This window comes from Leptonychotes weddellii, chromosome 12 (assembly GCF_054177405.1).
Source record: "Leptonychotes weddellii isolate Sample4059 chromosome 12, ASM5417740v2, whole genome shotgun sequence".
Taxonomy (NCBI): Eukaryota; Metazoa; Chordata; class Mammalia; order Carnivora; family Phocidae; genus Leptonychotes; species Leptonychotes weddellii.
In genome coordinates, this window is record NC_138380.1 from 83,197,390 (window position 1) to 83,223,284 (window position 25,895).

The 25,895-nt window shown below is 40.4% G+C and overlaps 1 protein-coding gene and 1 long non-coding RNA gene across 3 annotated transcripts in view; both read left to right on the top strand.

The window, feature by feature from the left end:
* Positions 1 to 6,595: 6,595 nt before the first annotated feature.
* Positions 6,596 to 25,895, top strand: part of CDK13 (cyclin dependent kinase 13) — a 122,392-nt gene continuing 103,092 nt past the window's right edge. Inside the window, exon 1 of one of the 2 annotated variants that reach the window (XM_031031442.2) lies at positions 6,596 to 8,767. In XM_031031442.2, coding sequence (XP_030887302.2) covers positions 7,554 to 8,767 — 1,214 coding nt within the window. In that variant the 5' untranslated portion in view covers positions 6,596 to 7,553. The remainder of the gene's footprint in view (positions 8,768 to 25,895) is intronic. The other variant, XM_081800763.1, reaches the window with a different exon arrangement.
* On the top strand, positions 8,796 to 25,250 carry LOC145716609 (uncharacterized). The gene is made up of 2 exons (XR_014139423.1): positions 8,796 to 13,062; positions 13,286 to 25,250. It is a non-coding gene; the product is annotated as an uncharacterized LOC145716609 (long non-coding RNA).

Below are 25,895 nucleotides of genomic sequence, written 5' to 3' on the forward strand. Positions count from 1 at the left end.
CTACTTTTGGCTATTATGCATTATGCTGCTATAAACATTCATGTACAAGTTTTTCCATGGAGATATGTTTTCACAACTCATAGGTATATACTTAGGGGTAGCATTGCTGGGTCACATTGAAATTCTGTGTTTGACATTTTGAGGAACTGCCAAACTGTTTTCCAAAGCAGCTGTACCATTTTTACATTCTTACCAGCAATGTATGAGGGTTCCATTTTCTTCACATTTTTCAACAAAACTTGTCTATTGATTATAGCCATCCTGGTGTTTGAAGTGGTATCTCATTGTGGTTTTTATCTGAATTTCCCTAATTGCTAATGATGTTGAGCATCTTTTCATGTCCCAAATCATTGCAAATATTGCACCAGGACAGGCATGAAACATGGTTTAATTGCTGGCATCATCTGACCTGTTGGTAATGGGCCTCTGAACCATGTGAGAGATGAGCACGGCAGCAGCACATCTACTACTTCGGACTTTTACTAGTGAAATTCACCTTAAAATTTTATCACAAATACTATGTTTTTCTGAAATACATTACCTCTCTCTCTCTCCCGAGGCTTCTTTAAGAACAAAGTGATGAGTGATGTATGGATTAAAATCAAGAGCATCAAATAAATAAATAAATAAATAAATAAATAAATAAATAAATAAATAAAATCAAGAGCATCACTGAACTTCACCTTCTTTCCAACAAATTCCCCAAAAACTCCTTGTCCCCATACCCTTTGTATTCCCAATTCCTTTCTTAGTGAATGTAGAACTTAATCCCCAAAGCCCTGGTATAAACCCCAGGGTTCTCTTCCCATAGCTCTCCCCTCTCTTCTTTCCCCATTCCTGGGAAGGGGCAGGCACCTCAGTTTGCATGCATGGGGGAGCCCAGAGGGTGAGAGACACACAGGGAAAGGGTTTACCCTCAGGGAAAGGGATGGAGTGAGGGACTTAGCCTGGGATACCAAAATCAGGCCCTGGTGCTATAGAAAAGTATTCTGGTGCCCCTGAGATAGGAGACCTGCAGCCTCAAAATCCTCTCATCCCGAATAGTCACTGCTAAATTGTTTGCTCTTCTGGTGAGTGCCACAGAGCCCTGCTTGGCCCATGTCCTTCTCAAGCCCGAGCTGCTGGGCAATGTGGCTGATCTGCTCCTGTGTGGGTTTCAGGCACTTATTTTGAGATGGAGTCTGAGGCTATATTTAGAATGTGCAGGAAGGAGTGCTATCATTAATTAATGATACCCATCATGGAAGTGGGATGAACATGGGTCACACTGCAATATTTAGGAATTTAGTTTGGCTTTAATAAAATTGGAAAAAGCAGTGGCTTAAACATATTACCAGCTTTATGTCTTTTTTGTCCAGGGTTGGTTTGACACATGCACAGTATCCTCAGGGAGACAAGCCCCTCTGGCCTCCCTTCACCTAGTAATCCTTAGCACATGCTTGTCCCTTTGTAGTCACAAGATGGCTGCTCAAACTCCAGTATTTCATTTGAATTCCAGACATAGAGAAAAGTAAGGGTGAAGGGCAAAAGGCACAGGGCAGTTAAATTTGCCTTCCTTTTTTTTTTTTTTTTAAAGATTTTTATTTATTTGACAGAGAGAGATACAGCGAGAGAGGGAACACAAGCAGGGGGAGTGGAGAGGGAGAAGCAGGTCTCCTGCCGAGCAGGGAGCCCGATGCGGGGCTCGATCCCAGGACCCTGGGATCATGACCTGAGCCGAAGGCAGACGCTTAACGACTGAGCCACCCAGGCGCCCAAATTTGCCTTCCATTTTAAGAAGCATTTACAGAAGGCTCATTCAACAACTTCCACTCACATTTCATTGGCCAGAACTGCATAATATGTTTATGTCCTTCATCTGCAAGGAGTGCTGGGAGATGTAGTTTTTAGCTAGGCATATTTATACCCCCTGCAAAACCAGGGTTCTGTTACTTATGATCAGGGAGAATCCATATTAGGAAGGCCTCTAGCAGTTTAGTCCACCATTCCTCTTCTATAAATAGGTACTCTTCAGCTTTATTGAACCAGGAAGAACTTTATTGCTTCCCCCCCCCGCCCCCCAACTCCACATGTGCTCACACACAGAGGCTGCATTGGTCTTCTGCAAAGGATTGATACCCAGTATGGGCTCTGAGCTGTGTGAAAGATGAGCATGGGAGAGGCACATCTTTAATTTCTGAGTTTTACTAGTGAAATTGATCTTAAAAGTTTATCATAAATTTTGTGTTTATTGGGGAATTTATTACTATACTTGTGTTCAATATAAATCTCAGTACTGATATCACTGTGAAACATCTTGTAATTCTTTTTTTTTTTTTTTAGAGAGGGAGGAGCCAAGAGAGAGGGAGAGAGAGAATCCCAAGCTGACTCCATGACCAGGGAGGAGCCCAGTCTCACAACCCATGAGATCATGACCTGAGCCAAAATCAAGAGTCAGACACTTAACCAACTGAGCCACCCAGGTACCCCAGGAACACCTTGTAATTCTTAAAAGACTGGACTATGAAGCTAGATAGATTTGGGTTAGGATCCCAGATTCATATTTACTAGCAATGTACTTTGGGCAAGACATTTAATCTATTGATGCATTGGTTTCCTCATTTGTAAACTGTGGATAATAATTTTTACAAGTAGGATGATAAGATAATTTAAGTCCAAACTGGAAAACTTTAATATGATGGAAAGGGGATAATATTAACAATTATGCTTGATTGTTGCATAATTCTGCATAAGCCCAGGATTATGGTCACTGTACTTCTAGGTACTGATGAGAGGATTAAATGAGAAAATAGAGCACTTAGCACAGAACCTGATACAGAGCAAGTGCTCAGTAAATTCTAGCCACTACATTTTTATTATTAAATTGAGAAGTTCCATTGTTTCAGCTTTTCTAACAATAATAAGCTGATAACCTTCCTTATGATAAAGAATAGTGGGCTGACATAAAAAGAGCTTAATTTTTTTCAAGGTGGAGAAAAACCTAATTGAAAGTCAAACAACCAAACTCTTCCAGAGGAGGTACAGTGTTGAAAGACACTGCAGAAATCATTAGAAGGGGGCACCTGGGTGGCTCAGTCGTTAAGCGTCTGCCTTCGGCTCAGATCACGATCCCAGAGTCCTGGGATCGAGCCCCGCATCGGGCTCCCTGCTCTGCGGGAAGCCTGCTTCCCCCTTCCACTCCCCCTGCTTGTGTTCCCTCTCTCACTGTGTCTCTCTCTGTCAAATAAATAAATAGTCTTAAAAAAAAAAAAAAGAAATCATTAGAAGCACGAAGCAGAGAATCAGAATTTTAATGATTTTGTATACTATTTCTCAAAGGTTTTGGTCTGAAGATCGCTTTATACTCTTAAAATATTTTGAGGACCACAAAGAGTTTCATTTATGTGAGTTTTATCTATTGATATTAAAAGTGGAGAAAATTAAAAAGTATTCATTCAAAATAACAATAACCCCATCATATATTAACACAGCGAACACTTAACTATCTTTACAAACAAAACAAAAACGAGAGGATTAATGTTTCTGCAAATCTCTTTATTGACTGGTTTAATAGAACTGAAACTGATTCTCACTTCCGCCTCCTTATGCAATTTGTTGCAATACGTTGTTTTGGTGAAAATATATGAACGAGATAGGTCCTTGGAAAAGAGAGGGAATATTGTAATAGCCTTTCCAGACATCTGTGGTTATTCTTTGATACTACACCAAAACTCCACAGTAGTTTTTTAAAGGTTAGTTGTAAAGTGGAATCTGAAATCGTATCAATGAACTTTCTGTACTGTTATATCAAAGCACATTGGTCACTCTTGCGCTTTGAATGAATGTTTTACTCATGATTTTATAACATCATCCATTAGTCATTTGGAGAGTATTAGTTCATTGAGTTATGCAGATATTCCAAATGTTTACACATTTGAGAAACCTAATACCGTATAACATTCTAGAAAACATATGAACACACAAACACATTCCATTAGCCATCAGAATGATGAGGTCATGTTGTCTCTGGAAAACTCCATTGTACATTCATGAAACGAGAGTAATAAAGACAAATCATGTCTTATTATGAAAATAGTTTTGACAGCATGAGTCACTGAATAGGTTTTAGTCTCAAGCCACACTTTAAGAACAGCTGATATGGTATGGTATGACTGTTAGATAAGTAAAGAAAGCAAAAAACTTACCACCTGCCTTTTTTTCTTTTAAAATCAGAAGGCAATAGATTACACCCCACAAACATCAAGATACTAAAATATAGTCCCAAGTGGCAATTCAAATCTTTTTATATGAATACAAGTAGACAAGCTTATAGAAACAGATGGCTTCCAATTCAAAGGTCTTTCTCTTTCTTTTTTTTTTAGTTTTACTGTATTATTAGTATTTCAGTGTATGCAGGAAGGTATCTTTAAGGAGCTCACAATGCTTCATTTCTTCTCTTCTTTCCATTCTTCCCAAGATAGAATCTTTGCAGAAACATGTGGGCTGCAAAACCCCACTAAAAATATTTTAGTACATCTTTTCTGTTTGCAACCCTGGTCTGGAAGCTGCCCGTTTATTATGGGTCAAGGTTGTTTTTTGTTTTCCTGCAAGTATAGATGACATTCTCAAGTGAAATTGGTTATAGATTTGAGAAACTGCTAAATAAACCTCTTATTTTGCTCTCCTCTTCTGTTACTCCAGGCTTTTCAAAATCCAATGATAGTAGAGGTTAATCCTATTTTTTGGAAAAAGCCACTTGCTAACTGGTCTTTAGCAGACTATAAGACCTTCATTCAGCAATACTACCAAGGAGAAATTTGTTTTAGGCACCCTGCCCCTTACTTTTCTTCTTCTTTTTTAAAAATTTAATTATGTTAATCACCATACATTACATCATTAGTTTTTGATGTAGTGTTCCATGATTCATTGTTTGCGTATAACACCCAGTACTCCATTCAATATGTGCCCTCTTTAATACCCATCACCAGGCTAACCCATCCCCCCACCCCCTCCCCTCTAGAACCCTCAGTTTGTTTCTCAGAGTCCATAGTCTCTCATGGTTCATCTCCCCCTCCGATTTTCCCTTCATTTTTCCCTTCCTACTATCTTTTTTTTTTTTTTTTTTAACATATACTGTATTATTTGTTTCAGAGGTACAGGTCTGTGATTCAATTCTTACACAATTCACAGCGCTCACCATAGCACATGCACCTTGCCCCTTACTTTTCTATTCAGCTTCCCAGTGCCCTTACCACTTCCTGCTGGCTGCACACTAGGCCCCACTGTGTGGCCCACCCAGGTCTACCTTCCTTGGCAATGCTTTGCCGCCTCCTTTATCCTTCAGTAAACACACACCCTTTGTATTCATTCTTTCACTGAAGTCTGATTTTTAGCTTAGATTAGTCCAGTCTGAAATACAGTGTTAGTGGATGTCAAGCCAATTAAAAATATTTACACTAGGGCATCAATGATGGATGGATACCAAGTGTTTAGGAACTAAGAACCAACTGATGATCTGAAAAAATAAACTCGCAAAGGGGTTGCTATATGTAGTCATTGAGTGGACTGCTTAGCTTTTTTTTTCAAGCACATGAAAGCCACCTGGCTGGCTCAGTGGTAAAGCACTGGACTCTTGACCTTCGGGTTTGAGCCCCATGTTGGGTGTAGAGATACTTAAAAATAAAATCTCTAAAAAAAGCAAGATATTTCAAGCATATTCAGAGCCGATAACCCCTTTAAGTTTTAATTCAATTATTCTATAAGCCCAGTCTATCATTGAAAGGTAAATTTGGTAAGACAAGAAATGAGACGTGAAGTTACCGCATGGCTACAGTTTGGCGGTTCCACAGGTTTAGGTATCAAGGAGAAAGTGGGTGAAGTGCCGGAGGGCAGCCCTCACTTGAGCAAATATTTTGACTTCAAGCTGCTGGTAATAATTCTGGGATTTCCAGTAGTCCCTTTTGACGTTTCATTTACTCCCCGAATTAATTTAAGGCTTTTTTTTTTAAAGTGAATTTCAGTGTTACTAAAGCTCGAGCCTGTGATTCCCAAGTGTGTTTTTAGGTTTAAGATGGGGCCTCGAACTTGGGCGTAGGTAAGACAGTTTAAACCAATGCCACCTCCGCCTTCTTTTGCGGGGTGCCCTCTTTTCTCCCTGCGGTTTGGCAGAGGGTACATGATGGGGTGACTACCCAGCCCAGAAGGCCCCTAACGGCATTATTGAGTCCCCAAATTCTTGCTGTTGCCGTGACCTTTCAACAAGCAGACGATGCAACGGCGCGTTGGACGCAACAGGCACGACCAGCGTGCCATCACTGCGACGGACTCAGGCGACAGCAGTGGGCGGTGCACGAATCCTCTCCTTTCTTTAACCCTTCTTCACACATAGTCCCACCCTCACCGGAAGTGGAGCCGTTTCTGCGTTACGCCACTTCCGGCCCGCACGCCCGTCCCTGGCGGGAGCGAGCACGCTAATGCGCGGCAACTTTGTTCCCGCCTCCTTTGCCCCAACACCACTCACCTTCGGCTTTCTCGGAGCGTGACGTGCGTGCGCGCCCCCGGCCTTGCGTCAGGGCCGAGGGGGAAAGGCCGAAAGAGCGAGGCGAGAAGGAGGGGTTGTGGAGGTTAGGGCCCAACCAGCAAGTCCCGTCGCCCTCCCTCCTCCTGACGAAGATCGGAGAGGGAAGGGGAGGAGCGAGCCGGGGCCGGCCGCGCACACCAGGAGCCTCCTCGTGGAGGGGGGGGGGGGAGCGGAGGAAAGGGGACCTCCGCCACCTCTGTTCGCGGCGGCGACGAAGGAAGAAGAAAGTCAGGGCCCGTACCCACCGCCACAGGCTCAGAAACTTCCCCCCCGCCGCCCCTATCTCCCCGGAAACAGCCCCCCGCCCAGCCCCGCACACTCGCTGCCCCAACCGTGAGCCGCAGCCCGGTCGCCCCCGCCTCGCCCCGCCCCGCCGCCCGTCCCTGCGGGCGGCAGAGTGCGCGAGGCCCTAGGCCGGGAGTTGTTGTCAGGCCCAGGCCACTTCCGAGGCGCCCGCCGTGTGTCGCCGCCACCACAGGAGGACGACGTCGACGCGGAGGAGGCGGCGGCGGCGGAGGCGTGTTGTTGTCTCGCCCACTCCCCTCCCCTGAACTCGCACCCAACGTCAGGGCGCGATGGAGTGAAGCGAAGACGAAGGTGGTACTTCCGCGTTGCGCTGCCCGAGCCGAGAGCGCGGCCGAGGCCGCTCCCCCACCCCCGGGGGCACTTGGAGGACTCCGGACTCCCCCGCAGGTCAGCGCCCGGCGCATCTGGTGTTTTTGCTACTGAGAATAGGACGACGAGCACGATCGCGAGCTCTGCCACCCGGATTCCTGCTTCCCTCAGGCCCGGAGGCCGCTGCATACCCGACTGTGACCTGGAACCCAGGGACCCGAGTCCTGACCCGGATTATCGTGGCGCGTCTTCTGGCCGGCCCTGGCGCTCGGTGTCCCTCCGCCGCCGCAGCAGTTCCCGTTTCCGGCGGGGGAGATGGCCAGGATCTGACCCGGGAGGAGGCCGCACCCGCGCCGCGCTCTGCGGCGGGCTCTAGGCGATGCCGAGCAGCTCGGACACGGCGCTGGGGGGAGGCGGGGGCCTGAGCTGGGCGGAGAAGAAGTTGGAGGAACGCCGCAAGCGGAGGCGATTCCTGTCCCCTCAGCAGCCGCCGCTGCTGTTGCCGCTCCTGCAGCCGCAGCTCCTGCAACCGCCGCCGCCCCCGCCGCCTCTGCTCTTCCTGGCTGCTCCCGGCACGGCCGCCGCCGCAGCCGCCGCCGCCGCGGCCTCCTCCTCTTGCTTCAGCCCGGGCCCCCCTCTGGAGGTCAAGCGGCTGGCGAGAGGCAAGAGGCGCGCAGGAGGGCGGCAGAAGCGGCGCCGCGGGCCCCGCGCCGGGCAGGAGGCGGAGAAGCGTCGGGTCTTCTCGCTGCCCCAGCCGCAGCAGGACGGCGGTGGCGGTGCTAGTAGCGGCGGGGGTGTGACCCCGCTGGTGGAATACGAGGATGTGAGCTCCCAGTCCGAGCAGGGGCTGCTGCTGGGGGGGGCCAGCGCGGCAACGGCGGCGACGGCTGCCGGGGGAACGGGGGGCAGCGGCGGGAGTCCGGCCTCCTCCTCCGGCACCCAGCGGCGCGGGGAGGGGTCGGAGCGCAGGCCCCGCCGGGACCGCCGCAGCAGCAGCGGGCGCAGCAAGGAGCGCCACCGCGAGCACCGGCGGCGGGACGGGCAGCGCGGCGGCAGCGAGGCCTCCAAGTCCCGCAGCCGCCACAGCCACAGCGGCGAGGAGCGGGCCGAGGCCGCCAAGAGCGGCAGCAGCAGCAGCAGCGGCGGCCGCCGGAAAAGCGCCTCGGCCACGTCTAGCAGCAGCAGCAGCCGCAAAGATCGAGACCTGAAGGCCCACCGGAGCCGGACTAAGTCGTCCAAGGAGCCGCCTTCGGCCTACAAGGAGCCGCCCAAGGCCTACCGGGAGGACAAGAGCGAGCCCAAGGCCTACAGGCGGCGGCAGCGGTCCCTGAGCCCGCTGGGAGGTCGGGACGACAGCCCGGTGTCCCACAGGGCCTCGCAGGGCCTGAGGAGCCGCAAGTCCCCCAGCCCGGCAGGAGGTGGCAGCAGCCCGTACTCTCGGCGGCTGCCGCGCTCCCCGAGCCCTTACAGCCGCCGCCGCTCCCCCAGCTACAGCCGCCACAGCTCCTACGAGCGGGGCGGCGACGTGTCCCCCAGCCCCTACAGCAGCAGCAGTTGGCGCCGCTCCCGGAGCCCCTACAGCCCCGTGATCAGGTGAGTCCGCCCCCCTCCCCCCCGGTGCGTTCGTCTGCTGCTACGCGGGCCAGATCCCCAGGAGGCAGGGAAAGTGGTGACTGGCCTCTTCGGAGCCACCGAAGTCTGCAGCCGGCACTGGAAAAACCCAACTTCGGATCGGGCTTCAAGTGGGCGAGGCGTTTGCGCGCGCCCGTGACACCTTTTAGTGGGTTGGAGGGACAAAGCAACAGGTCCTGCAGACTTGTTCTCCTCCCTCTGGCCGGGAAAGATTTCGAAGGAAGAGTTCAAAGTTTTAAACTTGTTGCATTAACCTGTTAACAGGTTTCTTTCAACTGCTCTTTGCATTTCCAGCAATTTTCTTTGGGTAAACCTAGAGGTGGTTTAATTTGTCATGATTTGAAAGCTCTCTGAAGAGGTTTTATCTTTGGAGACTTAGGAACGGACCCACATACTGTAAAGGAGAATCGGAATCACTTGGCTGATGTCAGAGTTAGATATGGATTGCCAATGTTGCTGGTGGTGAATACAGCGATGGAAAAATGTGCAGCTTTTCTGTGAAGTTTATTCTTTTAATATGTGACAGAAGCTTATGTGGAAACTTAAGAGTTCTCAGTTCTCAAGGAAGATGCCCTTTTTGTGATATTCTTCTGCGGAATGATTTTTTGAGTGTTGGGGAAAAAAAAAAGACAAGATTGTGGTTTCACTGTTGGTTTGTGATGACACCCAGTTGCTAATAACGTATAATTAATTGGTGTAACCAAGTGAATGGTCTAGTACATCCTTACGGTATCGCACTGTTTACTGTTATATTAAATTACATTTAAAGGTTAGTTATATTTTTAAATATCAACCATCTTTGTTCAGAAACCTTTAAAAGGTATAATTTAATCTAGTGAAATTGGAGTAAATCTTTTATGTGGTTGTTACACCTTGCTTGTTACATGATTCTGTTCTTCAGGAAAAGTGTGAACATTGATCTTTGCCTACCCCTTAAGCAAAACAAACTAAAAATAACTTTCGAATATTTTGCAGGTTCTGTTCCTTGAGCTGTCTGGAAATTCTAGGCCTTATCGTTTAGGGTATTAAAAAATGACGTTTTCGTTGGTTGTGGTTTTCCTATTGGTCTTAGTTTTCAGTAATGCCAAGTGGATGCAAGTACCTCTAAGTAGATTATGTTGAATCTCAATGCATATACTTGTAAAATTAGCAGATCTCTTTGAAGTGTCATCCTAGTAAATACTTGTCAAGATGGGATTCAAGTAGAGATCTGGGTGTGAGTTTGTCCTTAAATGAAAGCAGCTGTACAAATCTCTTCATTCTTACAGTTTTCAAGCACACTTAAAATGCTAGTTGATGCTTTAAGCAAAGGTCTATCAACACTGAAAATTCATTTCCCCAAATTTAGCCTTCATACCTTGTAAAGACCTTGCATTTTACTTTTAGTTAAAATATTTTAGGTTTGCCAGAAGGTTTGCATTTTTGTTATTGTTGCTTGTTTGTTTTTTGCAGCTGACACTGTTTTTGAAAACTGATTAGGTTAAGTTTCAGGACTTCAGATAGCAACTTTGAGTGTATGATGCACTTTTAAGAATACAGTTTGTGTTATCTGAATTTTTAGTTGCTGGATACTTCAGCAAGGTCCTGTCCTTAATAGTGCTATGTATTTTATGTATATATTTCGTGGAGTAGTGGTATGTATGATTAGTGTTATTCGTATGTAGCAAATATTTACACAGCACATCACATGCTAGTTACTGTTCTAGGGACTGGAATAGATCAGTGAAGGAAGATGAGATCCTTGCCGTCATGAAGCTTGCATTCTAGAGGACCATTCGTTGCTGAATCTTTTCATGGTTTTTACACTGACCAAACTGGTATTTCTAAAGGATTGGATTTGGACGAAGCTTTAGAGTATCTTGGCCACCATTCCAGACAGCTGTCCATTTGGTGTGTGCCTGAATACATCTAGACATGGAAAGACATTACTTTGAGACAGCCTGTTCCATTAGATTTGGGACTTGAGTTCTAGACCTGCTTTGCCCAGTATCTTAGCAAGACCCTCCCTTGGGAACTCAGTTTCCTTAAACTATAACAGAGAAATACTTGTGTTTTTTTTGGTATTATTTCAAGGATTACGTGGAAATTCATGTTTTGTAAAGTATGGAAAGAAATACTGTAGATTATTATGGAAATGTAATGTGGTTGAATTATTACTGAATAGTTTGAATTATTGGAACTCTTCACACTGAAACAGAAATTTACCTCCATATTAACTTTCTACCCATTGCTTCAAGTTTAACCAGAGCAAACTTGTATGCTGCTACCTCTTTCAAATGTAAGACACTTGCCATGTCTTCTGAGTCTTCTCTGGGCCAAAAACTTCATTTGTCATGAAGTATGGTTTTCAGATTTTTCACATTACATCTGGTTTGTCAACTGTCCTTAAAATATGGGGCCCAGAATTTACACCTAACATTGTTGATTGGAAAAATTTAAGATTTTTAAATACAGAAAATGTGTTATTACTGTTTAGGAACAATTAATTGAACTCATTTGTCCAGTTTAACACAAAAAGTTTTACTTACTTTTAGAGTTTAGTAATGTTTTAAGTGGCCCATGTTATTTAATGAATAGACTGCTAGATTGTGAGCTCTCTTAAGGCAGCTATACTGTCTTAACCGACCGTTGTATTATTAGTGTTCAGCATAGTATTTGGCACAAGTCGTCGCTTAATAATTGTTGAATGGGTAAATGAAGAGATGATGGAGTTTACTGAGCCTATGAAATATTGTGGGCCTAGATTGCATAAGTATTTAATAGAGACCATGTGTAAGAAAGCAGTATGATCTTTTACCAGCCCACATGGACCTTCTGTATTAATGAATTGTCAGTGTAGATATTTTAAGGAGTTGCATGAAAATAGTATTCAAACCACAGTATGAAGATTTTTTTTTTTGGTGTTAGTTCCTAGAGTAAATCCTCTCCTGTTGACTTTTAATTCACTGTCTGCTCTAGGCCTTCGTCGTCTGTTCATGCTTTTCTTTTCATCAGTCCCTCCTTAGCTTTACATTTCTTCTATATAACCAGTTTACCTTATTTTCTTTACTCTTTGACTATTGGGGTGTGGGAAGTCACATAATATTGCTGACTGACCCTATAATGTGAGAGTGTAGTAGAGGTGTTTTTAAAGGGAGGGAATGGTATTGACGTTTGGGTTTTACTATGTGCCAGGTATTGATAAATACTTAACAACATACGTTCACCCCCTACATTTCTGTTCATAGATTGGGAAACTGAAGCTCTAAAAAGTTAAGTGATTTGTTCCAAGGTCAGCTTGGATTCAAACCCTGTGCTGATTGAAGTAATGTGCACTTGATATTGGGTATTGATACTGTCAGGGCATTCAAGGGAGCTGACCGCCTCGTGTAGTGATCTGTTTTGCTAAAATTCATCTTCTCTTAGGGTATTTATGCATCGATCCCTCCCCCGCCGCACCCCCCCCCCCGCCGTTCTTTGCAGCTTTTTCAGGATTGTAGAAAACAAATTCTTTTAGAGATTCTTTTGGCTCATTAACTTGTAGCTTTTATGATATGAGTCTAAAAACATTCCTTGAAGACTTTATACTTAGTTATTGACAGTTGGTTTTTTTTTGCAGTGGGATATCTTGATCTGAAGTCACTCAAGTCAGATCAGTTACAATCAGGACAATAAATTGTTACATATACCTTTAATTGGTTCTGTCTCTGAACTTGTGGAGATTCTATTCCTCTATTCCTCTGAGAGGCAGCAGAAGCCTTAGTTACGGAATAGTATAGAGACCCTGGGAATCTAAAGATGGGTGACCAGTAGGTGTAAATAAGTGAAGTTACTAGTATTTACTTGTGTATGATATGGGGTACCTCTGCCATGGTTTATTTAGTGTAATTGTCCTAAAACTGTGTTCAGGAATATATAGAATGAAGACATTTCAGAATAATAAAAAAGCTCGTGTTAACTCATAAAATGCTACTGATTTGATTTGTACTTAATAGAAATAAATCATGAGTATCCTTAGATGAATGTCAATGCTTTTTAAAAATGTAAGATATATAGGATACTAGAATAAATGCAGAAACACTTAGAAAGGAATGGAAATTTAGGTGAAGTCTTAGGTCTCCAAACCTGTAATCACCTATTTCATTCTCAAGATGGTCTTGTGTTTTGCTCCTTCTCTGACCAAACTTTACCCAGCATTTACATCTACATAGTTTTTATCATGTATTTGTTCTAACACTAATATTTATCCCATTTCCATTTTCAGCTCCTCAGTTCAGGCCTTTGTTTTTTTGTTGTTGTTGTTGTTTTTTTAAAGATTTTATTTATTTATTTGAGAGAGAGAATGAGAGACAGAGAGCATGAGAGGGAGGAGGGTCAGAGGGAGAAGCAGACTCCCTGCCGAGCAGGGAGCCCGATGCGGACTCGATCCCGGGACTCCAGGATCATGACCTGAGCCGAAGGCAGTCGCTTAACCAACTGAGCCACCCAGGCGCCCCGCAGGCCTTTGTTTTTAATCGGACTTCCTGTTACCATGCTTTTCTTCTCAGTTCATTCTTTTTCAGGAGAATTTTTTTAAAGTCTTGGTCAGATTGTGTCACTTCCATTATATAGAATTAAGCCCAGACTTTTCAGTGCATTGTCAGGTAATGCCTTCTATGATCTGGCCCCATTCTGTCAAAATTCTATTTTCAGAAAAACTTTTATTTCTCTATATTTGTACTCTTGCTGTTCTTTTACCTCGAAATGCCCTTCCTACCCTCCCTTCTCTGCTTTGGGCTTTGCATTCAAAACCGAGCTCCAGTTCAACCACCTTGAGATCTTGCTCCATTCATGGAGAAAAAGTTCATTCTTATATACCTATGGCACTTTGCTTTATCTTTGTAATAGAGCTTTAAAAAAATTCTATTTAATATTCTGATTATTTGGCTGGCTACATTTGTATTTTCTCTACTAGACTGTAAGCTCCTGGAGGACAAATTTTAACATGTATTTATTAGTGGTTGAATTAATTTAAATAGCATTTTTCTCCACAGATTAATGCAACCAACTATGCAGATTGCAGTTGCATCTCTAAACTTACTTGCTATTTTGGTTTACACGTGCTCTAGGATGGGTGAAGTGATTATTTTGTAAGGAGAGAATTTAAGAACCTCCTCTTTCCAGCTGCTGCTTTACTTCACTGAATTGAGGATGCTGGGAGTCACTTTTAGTGTGAATATAGAATAAATTCAGACCTAGTGTTTATATTTGCACTCTGCTGTACTAATCAAGATGAGTGATCTGTTTTTCTTGGTGAAAATTTTCCGAACAAACTGTACACCAAGCTTTATTTCCTAACTCTGAAAAATTGTAGCTATTTCTGAAAAATCAGTGGAAAATTAATATTGCTTAATATTCACATTTTAGATCATTTTAGATCTCTTCTGTACTTTTTCTATGAATACCACTTAAATTTTATTGTTGTTATTTTTGCTTTTTCTTGGATTTGTTTTATAGGTAGATATTTATAAGCTTTAAGGTGGATGTTAGAAAGAAAAGTACCAGGCTAGATTCAGAAGTATTACTTGTTTGCGGTGATTTTTGTTCCTTGAATTTCCACACATCTCAATTGTGAGAGAATCTAGTTTTCTTAGTATATTTGGAAAACAAAATGAATGTAGATTAGAAGATTAAAAACTGGAATTTATTTATTTATTTTTATTTAAATTCCAGTTAACATACAGTGTAATATTGTTTCAGGTGTACAATACAGTGATTCAGTGCTTCCCTACAACACCGGGTGCTCATCACAACAAGTGTGCTCTAATCCTCATCACCTATTTAGCCCATCCCCCGACCCCCCTACCTCTGGTAACCATGTTTGTTCACTGTAGTTAAGAGTCTGTTTCTTGGCTTGCCCCCCTCTTTCTCTTTTTTTCCCTTTGCTTTTTTAAAAATTGGAATTTATAAAATGAAAATGAAAAAGGTAGTGAGAGGAACTGAAAACTGAAAGTAGTTAATGGGCTGCTTCCCTCCCCACTTTTCTGTTTCTGCATTTTCAGTTGCATAGGGGCACTTTCACTGAGATATTTTATTGACTCACCAAACTTATTTAACATTAAATTAATTAGTTCACCTTTCTTGGAGTGATTCCTTTTTCTGATACTGCTCTTCATTATTTTTCACCTGTTTACAAAGATACTACAGGTTCAAGGTGGAAGTTTTCAGTTAGTACAGAAGAGTATGAGAGATTAAAAGGCCTCCTGAATCCAACCACCTGAGATGATCATCTTTGACGTTTTGAAAAACATTCTTCTAGATTCTTCTCTGCATTTATGCATTAGGGACCAAAGATTTTATGTAAATCTTGGGAATTATGGGAACATATTACAGTGCTACTTTGTATGCCGTGCTCTGTAGTATGTTCTTGTTGGCTTCTGGTATCTTTTTGTATGGATGTACTGTAACTTGTTTGGCCAAGTCCATTTTGCTAGACTCTTAGTTTTTTATTTTTAAAATTTTTGAGATGTGTATGTATCTACTGCAAATAGTTGGTGTGCGCATTTGTCCCATTATCTCCTATATATTGGATTTCTTGGAGGTAAAATTGTTGGGTCAAAAATGGTATACACATTTGTAGTTCTGATACAGTGTCATATTGCCCTTCAGAAGGCTTTTACCAATTTTTGTTTCCCAACAGTGTGCCAGTGCTCATCTCCTCAGTCCCACCATCACTTAGAGTTGTCAAATTTGCCATTTTTTTCATTTGCATTTCTTTAGTAAGACTGAATTTATTTTAATCTGTTTATTGAATGTTTTAATTTTTTGATTCATTTCTGTTATTAATTTATAAGAGCTTTCAGTGTGTTAGAGGTATTAACTGTTTTTGTGACATAACAAATAGATACCATGAGTTTGTCTTTTGTTTTTTAACATTGTTTACATAATGTTTTGGTTTTTTTGTTTTGTTTTTAAAGATTTCTTATTTATTTACTTGAGAGGGAGAGAGACGGCACAGAGGGGGAGGGAAAAGCAGACTCCCCACTGAGCAGGGAGACCGATGGTGGTCTCCAATCCAGGATCATGACCTGAGCGGAAGGCAGACCCTTAACTGACTGAGCCACCCAGGCGCCCCAAAATGTTTTAAGAACTCTTAACTTATGCCTATGTTCATGTGTTTTAAGTGATAGTAGTTGCTCCCAGGCCCCCAGTGCCAAAACTTTAGTAATACTTCATCTCTTCTCCTTCCACAGTTCTTGTGAATTGCTTGTTCTATTGGTCCTTTTGCAGTGGTCTTTATCTATTCTCCTTTATATTTTTACTGTTGGGTCTGATTGCTTTGGGTTTTTCCTCTTCAGGCCTCTCCTGTTTTCTGCATTCAAATTAATCTTAAAATACCACTTTAATTCTATCAATTTTCTATAAAACATACTTAGAGAATCAAATTCTTGAGCTGGGCACTTAAGATTCCTTACCTGAGATGGACCCAAACTACGCTTATTTCTGTGTGTGTGTGTGTGTGTGTGTGTGTGTGTGTATGCATGCTGATCACAGTACAAACTGGACTCCTTACTATTTTAAAAACATGGAATTGCAGGTCCCCTGCACTTTAGTTTATGCCCTTCTCTCAACTGGCTAATCCTGCTTGGCCATTCTTCCAGCCATAGTTGAGGTGTCATCTTCATTAATCTCATCCAGAAGTGATTTCTCATATTCAGGCTTGCATTAATTTGAGTTGTTGCCCCCCCTTCCTCCCCAGTATATTGGACATGTTTCATTCATTCATTAAAACAGTTGTATTAAGGTATAACTTACCAATTTTAAATATACATTTATTTATTCATTTTTTAAATTTTATTATGTTATGTTAGTCACCATACAATACATCATTGCTTTTGGATGTGGTGATCCACGATCCATTGTTTTCGTATAGCACCCAGGGCTCCATGCAATACGTGCCCTCCTTAAGACCCATCACCGGGCTAACCAATCCCCCCTCCCTTAAATATACATTTAAATGGCTTTTGACAAATATACTTGTGTAACCACTACCACAGTCATGATAACATTACCCTAAAACGTTTCCTGTGGCCCCTTTGTAGTTTGTCCCCTACTCTACCTGTAGTCCTTGACAACTGCTACTCTGCTTTCTGTCACATTTGTTTTACCTTTCTTAAACTTCTTATCAATAATATGGTATGTAAGCTTTGGTGTGTGCTTTTCACTTAGATTCATCGATGTTATTGCATGTTTGAGTGGTTTCTTCGTTTTTGCTGAGTAGTATTCCATTTCCTTATACATTCCATGGATATACAGTAATTTGCTTGTCATTACCCAGTTGATGAGTATTTGAGTTGTTTCCAGTTTTGGGCTATTATAAACGAAGCTGCTGTGACCATTTGAATATATTTCTTTTGTTTTTATTTCTCATGAGTAAATTAGGAGTGGGATTGCTGTGTTGTATAGTAAGTGAATTTTTGACTTTATAAGCAGCCTGTTTTCCAAAATGGTACCATTTTGCATTCTAGTCAGCAGTATATGACCATTCCAGTAGCTTCACGTCCTCACTAAGACTTCAGTTTTTGTCAGTCTTTGTTCTTAGCTGTTCTGGTGAATGTGTAGTGGTACATCATTATGGTTTTATTTGCAAATGCCTGATGACTAATAATGTTAAGCATCTTTCCATATGCTTGTTTGCTCTTCATACCTTTTGTGAAGTGTCTTAAAATGTTTTGTCCATATTCTTTATGAATTGGGTTATTTGTTTCATTGAATTTTAAGAGTTCTGTACATATTCTAGATACAAGTTCTTTGTCAGATACAAATATTTTGCAAATGATTCTTCTCATTGTGTGGCTTGCCTTTCCTTAACAGTAACTTTGAAGAGCAGAATTTGATGAAGTCCAATATAGCAATTTTTTTTCTTTTATGATTTCGTGTATTTTGTGCTACCCCAAAACTCATGGTCACAAAGATTTCCTTTTTGGTTTTATAATATACATCTTTAATTTATCACAGTCTACCTTCATGTATAATATAATATGACAAGAGTATGCCTACATTTTTCTTCTTCTCTTATGTACCATTCTTGTCATATGTCTTGTTTCTATATATATATAACTTATGTATGTTATTTATAGACATGAAATTAAAAAATGAGAAAAATCATTTATATCTGATATGCTTTAATTTATACCTTTTCAAACACTTCTCATTCCTTTATGTAGATCTAAGTTTTGATGTAGTATTTTCCTCTAGTGAGAGAAGTGGCTTTCCACATTTCTCATAATGCAGATCTGCTGTTTCATTTGTCTGGAAAAAGTCTCCATTTTGAAAGATATTTTTGCTGGGTATGGAATTCTACATGGACTTTTTTCCCCCCTCTTTAGTACTTTGACTTATTCCGCTTCTGGCTTGTGTAGTTTGATGAAAATTTACATAATATTTTGTTTTTGCTTCAGCCACTGGATTGTAAGTCCCATGGGGTTCTTTTTTAATCTTAGTGTCTCTTAAGCACTTACCACAGCGTGTGATAGGAAATAGATAGCCAACAAATGATGTTAAATTGATTTGTATAAGAAAATATCCAGCACCTTAGACTTTGAAAAAAAAAATCCTTCTGATATTAATAGGGTCTAATTTTGCTTATGAATAAATTTGTAATGACTAGAGCTGGACCAATCAAAAGAATGTGCCTTTGTGCAGATCACGTATTAAACCTTCCCTCTACTCTTCTTACCATCTTTCTTTTTTTCTCTCTTCAAAAACACATATCAGGCTATGGCTCAGTGAAACACGAAGACAAACACAGTTCATGTGCTCAGTGGACTAGAACTTGTTTGCCTAAGAAAGTCCGCAAAAAGTCAGTCATGACTCTTTTATTTTCTTAACTTCTGGTGTTTCATAAGGAATGTAAAGGAAATAAACACAAACATTTTGGTTTTATGTTATTTAATTTTTCTAGTTTTTAAAATAACATGTTTTTTGAGATATAATTCACCTACCATGCAGTTTACTCTAATTTTAACTGGTACAGTCAGTGGCCTTTAGTATATTCAGTTGTGCAGCCATCACCACTAATTTTAGAACATTTTAATCACCTCAAAAAGAAACTCAGGGCCTGTTAGTAGTCAGTCCCCATTCTCACCTCTGCACATCTCTGGCAACCACCAATCTACTTTCTATCTCTATGGATTTGTCTATGTTGGACATTTCATATAAATGGGATCATATGATTCATGGCTTTTTATGACTGACTAAATTCATTTAAGCACACTGTTTTTAAGGTTCATCTATGTTGTAGCATGTATCATCAGTAATTTCTTCTTAGGTCAAACTAGTATTCCATTGTATGAATATTCCACATTTTATTTTCAGTTGATGGACATTTCAGTTGTTTTCAGTTTTTGACTATTATGAATTATGCTTCCATGAACACTTGTGTTTAGTTTTGCATGAGATTTTTTTTTTTTCATGAGATACGTTTTTATTTCTCTTGGGTATATATCTAGGAGTGCAATTTCTGGGTCATGTGCTAATTCTATGTTTAACATTTTAAGGAATTGCCAACCTGTTTTCCTCAGTGGCTGCATCACTTTTATGTTCCAACCAGCAATATATGAGGGTTTCAATTTCTCCATATCCTTGGCAGTTGTTGTCTTTTTATTATATTTGTTCTCATATCTCCCCTACTTTTGATTTGCATTTCCCTAGTGACTAATGATATTGGGCATCTTTTCATATGTCTATTGGACATTTATATATCTTTTTTTTGAAAATGTTTATTCCGATCCTTCACCTATTTTAAAAAATTGGGGTTTCTTGTTGTTGAATCTCTAGAGTTCTTTATATATTTTGGTTACTAATATGCCTGTGTCATTTCTTCTAGAAAGAAGAACTCTTGTATTCAGGAGAGTCAGTTTTAATTTAGTGCAAAAAAAAAAAAAAAAGGACTCTTCCCTAGGTAACTTGTTTGTAACCACTTAGGTCATTCTAACAGTGTAAACTTTGGACAAGTCACTTAACTTTTGAGTCATTGTCTGTGGACCCATAAGAAGGAAAAAAAGAAGGAAAGAATTCCTAGGGTGAAGTGTTAAGAGAACAACCAAAAGACTCCTATCTGGTTGGCAGATCTTCTGTCTTGGGTTGACTGGGTAGATAGCCACTATAAAGGAAAAAGCAAAGACTAGAAATTATACAGATGTGGATTTAGGTACTCATTCTGGTGCTTTTGTAGCAGAGCACTGTTAAGCAGCTCACTTATCCTTTTTGAGCTCTGGTCTTTCTACTTGTAAAATGGGAGGAATGATGCCAACCTAGTTAAAAAAATCTGGGAACAACCTAAGTACAGTGAATAGGGGAGCAGTTAAATTATGGTACAGATACATGATTTGCAAAAATTTTTTCCCATTGTATCACTTTGTTGACATCCATTAGTGCACAGAAATTTTTAGTTTTGATGAAGTCCAGTTTATTTTTTCTTTTGTTGCTTATGCTTTGATGTCATATCTAAGAAGACTTTGCCTAATCGAACATCACAAAGATTTATTCCTATATTTTCTTCTAAGAGTTTTATAGTTTTAGCTTTTACATTTCAGTCTTTGATCTATTTTGAGTTAATTTTTGTGTATGGTGAGAGAAAGTGGTCCAACTTCATCCTTTTGTATGGAAAGCCATTTGTGCCAACATCATTTGTTAAAGAAACTATTCTTTCTCCATTGAATTTTATTGGCATCCTTTTTGAAAAGTCACTGACGATAAATGTGAGGGCTTATTTCTGGGCTGTCAGTTCTAGTCCATTGATTTACATGTCCACCCTCTGCCAGTATCATACAGTCTTGATTATTCTAATTTTGAAATCAGGAAGTGCAAGTCTTTCAGCTTTGTTCTTTTACATTGCTTTGATCTTTTCCCCTTTTTTATGGAGGGGGAGAGGGGTCCTTTGCATTTCCACATGAATTTTAGGATCAGCTTGCCAAATTGTGCAAAAAGGCAGCTTGGATTTGCATTGTGATTGCACTAAATCTGGAGATCAACTTGGGAGTATTGCTATCTTAATGGTAAGTCATCAAATATGTGAATATGAAATGTCTTTCCATTTATTTACGTTCCCTCAATATTTTCATTGGTAATTTGAAGTTTTGAGGGTACAGTCCTTGAACTTTTTTTTTTGTTAGATTTATTCCTAAGTATACATTTTAAGGCTGTTGTAATGGGAATTGTTTTTTAATTTCATTTAATTATCCATTGCTAGTGTATGGAACTGCAATAGATTTCTCTATATTGATCATGTGTCCTGCCATCTTGTTTACTTGCTTATTAGTTCTAATAGTTTTTAGTTGATTTCTTAGGATTTTCTATGTACAAGATTATGTCATCTGCAAATAGATAGTTTTACCCCCCACCCCCAGTCTGGATTCCTTTTATTTATTTTTTCTTGCCTAATTACAGTGGCTAGAATCTCAAGTATGGTGTTAATTAGAGGTGGCAAAATTGGACTTCCTTGTTTTGATCCTGATCCTATAGGGAAAGCATTTTAGTCTTTTTTCCACAAAATGATGTTGGCTGTGAATTTTTTATAAATGCCTACTTTTATTTTTGGTTTAAAATTGTTTCCATCAGGGTCTGATTTTTGGTATCAAAAAAAAAAAATTCTAGATGCTTTGGTTGAGCCTAATACATGAACTGGTGTAATTATTCATTACTGTCCCTAGGTCTAGGGAAAGAGGAAAATCTATTTTGTAGTATGTGTAATGATTAGCTGTATTGATCTCCTCAATATGCATGAGGAAACATTTGAAATATTTTATTATGAAAAATATATGCATTCATGTTTATAGTATTTTTTAAGTTAGTGTTACTTAAGTACTCATGATTTTCTAAATTTAATTTTTTAAGGTTAAGCAATTGGGGGATGCCTGGGTGGCTCAGTTGTTAAGCATCTGCCTTCGGCTCAGGTCATGATCCTAGGGTCCTGGGATTGAGCCCCGCATCCCATCCCATCCGGCTTCCTGCTCAGCAGGAAGCCTGCTTCTCCCTCTCCCACTCTCCCTGATTGTGTTCCCTCTCTCGCTGTCTCTCTCTCTGTCAAATAATTAAATCTTAAAAAAAGAAAAAAAGGTTAAGCAATTGGTGTGTACTGGAGTAAGAATGAATTTGTACAACCTTTTTTATTTTCATTTAAAAAAGTGACAAGGTTTCTTTGTACCATACATTTTGGTTTGTTGTAATTTCTGGTGTTCATTTTTAAACTTTTCTGTTGGTGTTTATTTATTTTTTTTAATGAGTTTTGAGTATTATATTGTTGTTGTTGTTTTTTTCTTTTTTTTAAATAATCTCTATGCCCAATGTGGGGCTTGAACTCATGACCCCAAGATCAAGAGTTGCATGCTTTACTGACTGAGCCAGCCAGGACCCCCTGTTGTTGTTGTTGTTGTTGTTGTTTTAATTAATTTATTTCTCCTAGCAAAAGTGGATTTATTCGGGAATAACAGAATAGCAATCAAGGACATACAAACTACACCAGAACCATAGGCAAGTTCTGTTAGTGTTTATTTTTAAACTTTTCTGTATTTTTCAGTTCTCTACAATGAAATTGTGTTACCTTTTTTTAAACCTGTACTCTGTATTTAAAAGTTATATACTAGATGCTTGAAAACAGTACAGAAGCATACACAGCAAGATGTGAAAGCTACGCTTTGTTCTTTTCATTCCTATTTTCAAATATATTACCATGTCAGTAGTTGGTGTATATCCTTTTTCTGCGTATATGCTTATATACAAACATACATACACATAAACATTAAGAATGTTACTATGCCTTAATTTTTTTTTTACATGCTTATTTTGTTTAGCAATAGGATTTGAAGACCTTTCCAGATGGCTACATAGAATTCCAATAATGAAGTGTTTCAGGCTTTAACTGTCCGTTGTTGGGCACTATTTTTTCATATTTTCTATATTACAGCCAATCCTTTAAAGAATATCTGTGTAATAACTTTTTGACACTTACGGAAGTGTTTTTGCCGGGTATGTTCTTATAGGTGAAATTGCAGATCAAAAGCATTTGATAGATATTGCCCAGTTGCTTTTTAAAAGTCTGCAATTTTATATTCCCTCTGATAATTTATGTAAGTGACCATTTCTGTACATTCTTATGAATAATTGATACTTTCAAAATTCCAATTTTTGCCATTCTGATGGCAAATTTATTACCATCCTTTTATTTTGCCTTTTCTGGTTAGTAGAGAAGGGAGCATTTAAATTTCTTTACTGGCCATTTGTATTTCTTCTGTGACTATATATTCTTCTAATCAAGAGGACCCTCTAGTTATTAAAAATAAGAAATGAAGATAGTTTTACAATAGAAAAAGTAGTTTCACTCATTAAATCCCTGTGGGATAATGGATGTAAAATGTTTGGTTGTTAATAAAAATAATAAATTTATCTCAATGTTTATATGAAGAAACTAGTGAGATAAGGGTTATTCTGTCTCCTAAATCTTTTTAGTTTAAGGAGAATTTTATCAGTAGACCTATGCCTATTAGTTAATTAGCTGGATAGCAATTATACAAAGCATTCTGCTAGTATTTGCTGGCAGCATTTAGAAAAGTAGTTGATAAACATGTTCTTTGTTCTTTAATTCATCAATTCAATAAATATCTTTTGATTCCTTATTCCACACCAGACATAGTTCTAGGCACTGGGGATATAGTGATGAACAAGACAGTGGTGGGAAGAGAGGGGTATATGATGTGCTCATTTATCTTTCTGATGAGGGAGAGCCTCACTATAGGGTTGATAAATAAATAGACCCCTGAATGACAAGAAAGACCAGCTATGTGATGATCTAAGCATCCCAGGAAGAGAAAACAGTATTGCTAAGACATCAAGTCAGGAAAGAAGCATAACTTCTTGAGGAACAGAAGAGAGGCTAGTGTGGCTGGAGCCTAGTGAGTGAAGGAGGGTGTAGTAAAGATGAGAGGCAGTTTGGGTCTTGGGGATCACAATAAAGGTTTCTATTTTTATTCTAAATGCAGTGAGAAGCCATTGGAGAGTTTTAGGGAAAGGTATAGCATAATCCAATTTATGTCTTTAAAAGACAGAGACATAAAATACAAAGCAGTATGTCACAAGCGTTATGTGATTTTAGCAAATGGGGAGGTAATAGAGGAGATGGGACTTTAACTTGATCCTTAAAGACAGATAAAAATTAAATAAACGGAGGGGAAGGATGTAGTTTGATGTGGTAGCAAAAAAAATAGTGCCTGGCTTTGAATTAGAAGACTTGATCTTCATATTGACTCTCTCTCTTTATAGCTCTTGAACTCTAAATAAATTTCTTAACTCTCTTCTTAGTTCCCTCATCTCTTTTCTGTATACCTTGGTTGCTATGAAGAACAACTCAAATGAAAAATATCGATAAAACTGTTTTGTAAGCTGTGAGGTTTACTGTATGTTTGTTTACTCACTAAAAGACTACCATCTGTGTGGTATTATGCTAAGGACTGTGGAGTGATAAAAAAATGAATTAGACCTAGTTTCTGCTCCTCAAAGAGGATATAGTCTAATAGACAATGTGGTAAATATTTAAAATACAAAGTTATGAATGGTTAAGATCTTAAGAAAGATGTAGATAAAGCCCAGTAGGGGTTCACAGAAAGGGAGAGCCTTCTCGGAGTTGAATGAACTTGGAGCTTTAGGAATAAGTGAGAACTCTTGAGCTACATTCTTGAAAGATGGATAGGACTTCAATAGAAGACGGCGGGAAGAGAATATTCTCAATTAGTGAGTCTTGGGAGTAAAGGCATGATATTATTAGGCAGAATCAGAACTTGATAAGGAAAGGTTGGTTAGAACCAGGAAGGTCATGCAGCACCTTAATATTAGGGTAAGGAAAGTGAATTCTATTCAGTAGAAATACTGTCAACAGTGTACTTAATTCTACAAATATTTATTGAGCATCACCTACCTTTGCCAGGTTTGTGCTAGTCAGGACTATGGAGATACAGTCTTTGGGGAAGACAGATTATCTAAATATTATTCTAATGAGGTATGAACAAAGTATAGTAGGATTATAGGACGAGGAACATCTCCAGCTCTCTGGCATAATGAGGGAAGGCTTGATAGAGGTGTGGTAGACATTGTGCTATGATATGAAGTATCCCTCTAGTTAGCCAGATATAAGAGGTGAAAAGAGGAATGTGAGAGCAGCTTCCTGTGCCTGACACTTTGTATGTTTTGGGCTGGCTGGACAAGGTCTTTGTATGCAGAGCAAGGCTGTCAAGAGCTTTGGTAGAGGGGTAACTGAAAGATTCAGGTGATGGTAGGGAGAGTAAATTGGGAAGGATAGAGATTTGAGGTGGGAAACCCGGAGAGGAGACTGTTGCACTGAGCCAAATGAGAGATGATGTAGGGGACCTAATGAGAAATAATAGCTTTGGGGACAGAGAGCCTGGAAAACTGTCGAGATGCTTAAGATGTAAAATTGGCTGGACTTGGAGATCAGTTGGATGTGGAAGAAGAAAGGAAAGGGAGAATGATTTCTGGATCTTTGCTATTCCAGAATTTCGGAATCTGCCATTGCCTGAGAATAGGGTATCTTTAAGAAGAAAAGGGGTGGATTTGGAGAGGAAGCTTAATCGTTTTATCTGTCTTGTGTTGAAGTTACATGTAGGATAATTGGGAGCGGGGAGGATGACTTGGTGGGGTAACCAACGTTTAGGTGATAATTTAAACCATTCATAGCATAATTAGACTCTTGTGGGTGGATAAACTTAGTGAAGAAGAGGAATCTTAAGAGAGCACTGTGAGGCGCCCCTGGGTGGCTCAGTCGTTAAGCGTCTGCCTTCGGCTCAGGTCATGATCCCAGGGTCCTGGGATCGAGTCCCACATCGGGCTCCCTCCTCTGTGGGGAAGCCTGCTTATCCCTCTCCTACTCCCCCTGCTTGTGTTCCCTCTCTCGCTGTGTCTCTCTCTGTCAAATAAATAAATAAAATCTTAAAAAAAAAAAAGAGAGAGAGAGCACTGAGAAATAGCCACAGAAGTAAGAAAATAATCAGGAAAGAGAAGGTAGTAAAAGCGGTTGAAATCACAAGTAATTGAGTAGTCATAGAGGAGCCTAGCATAGTGC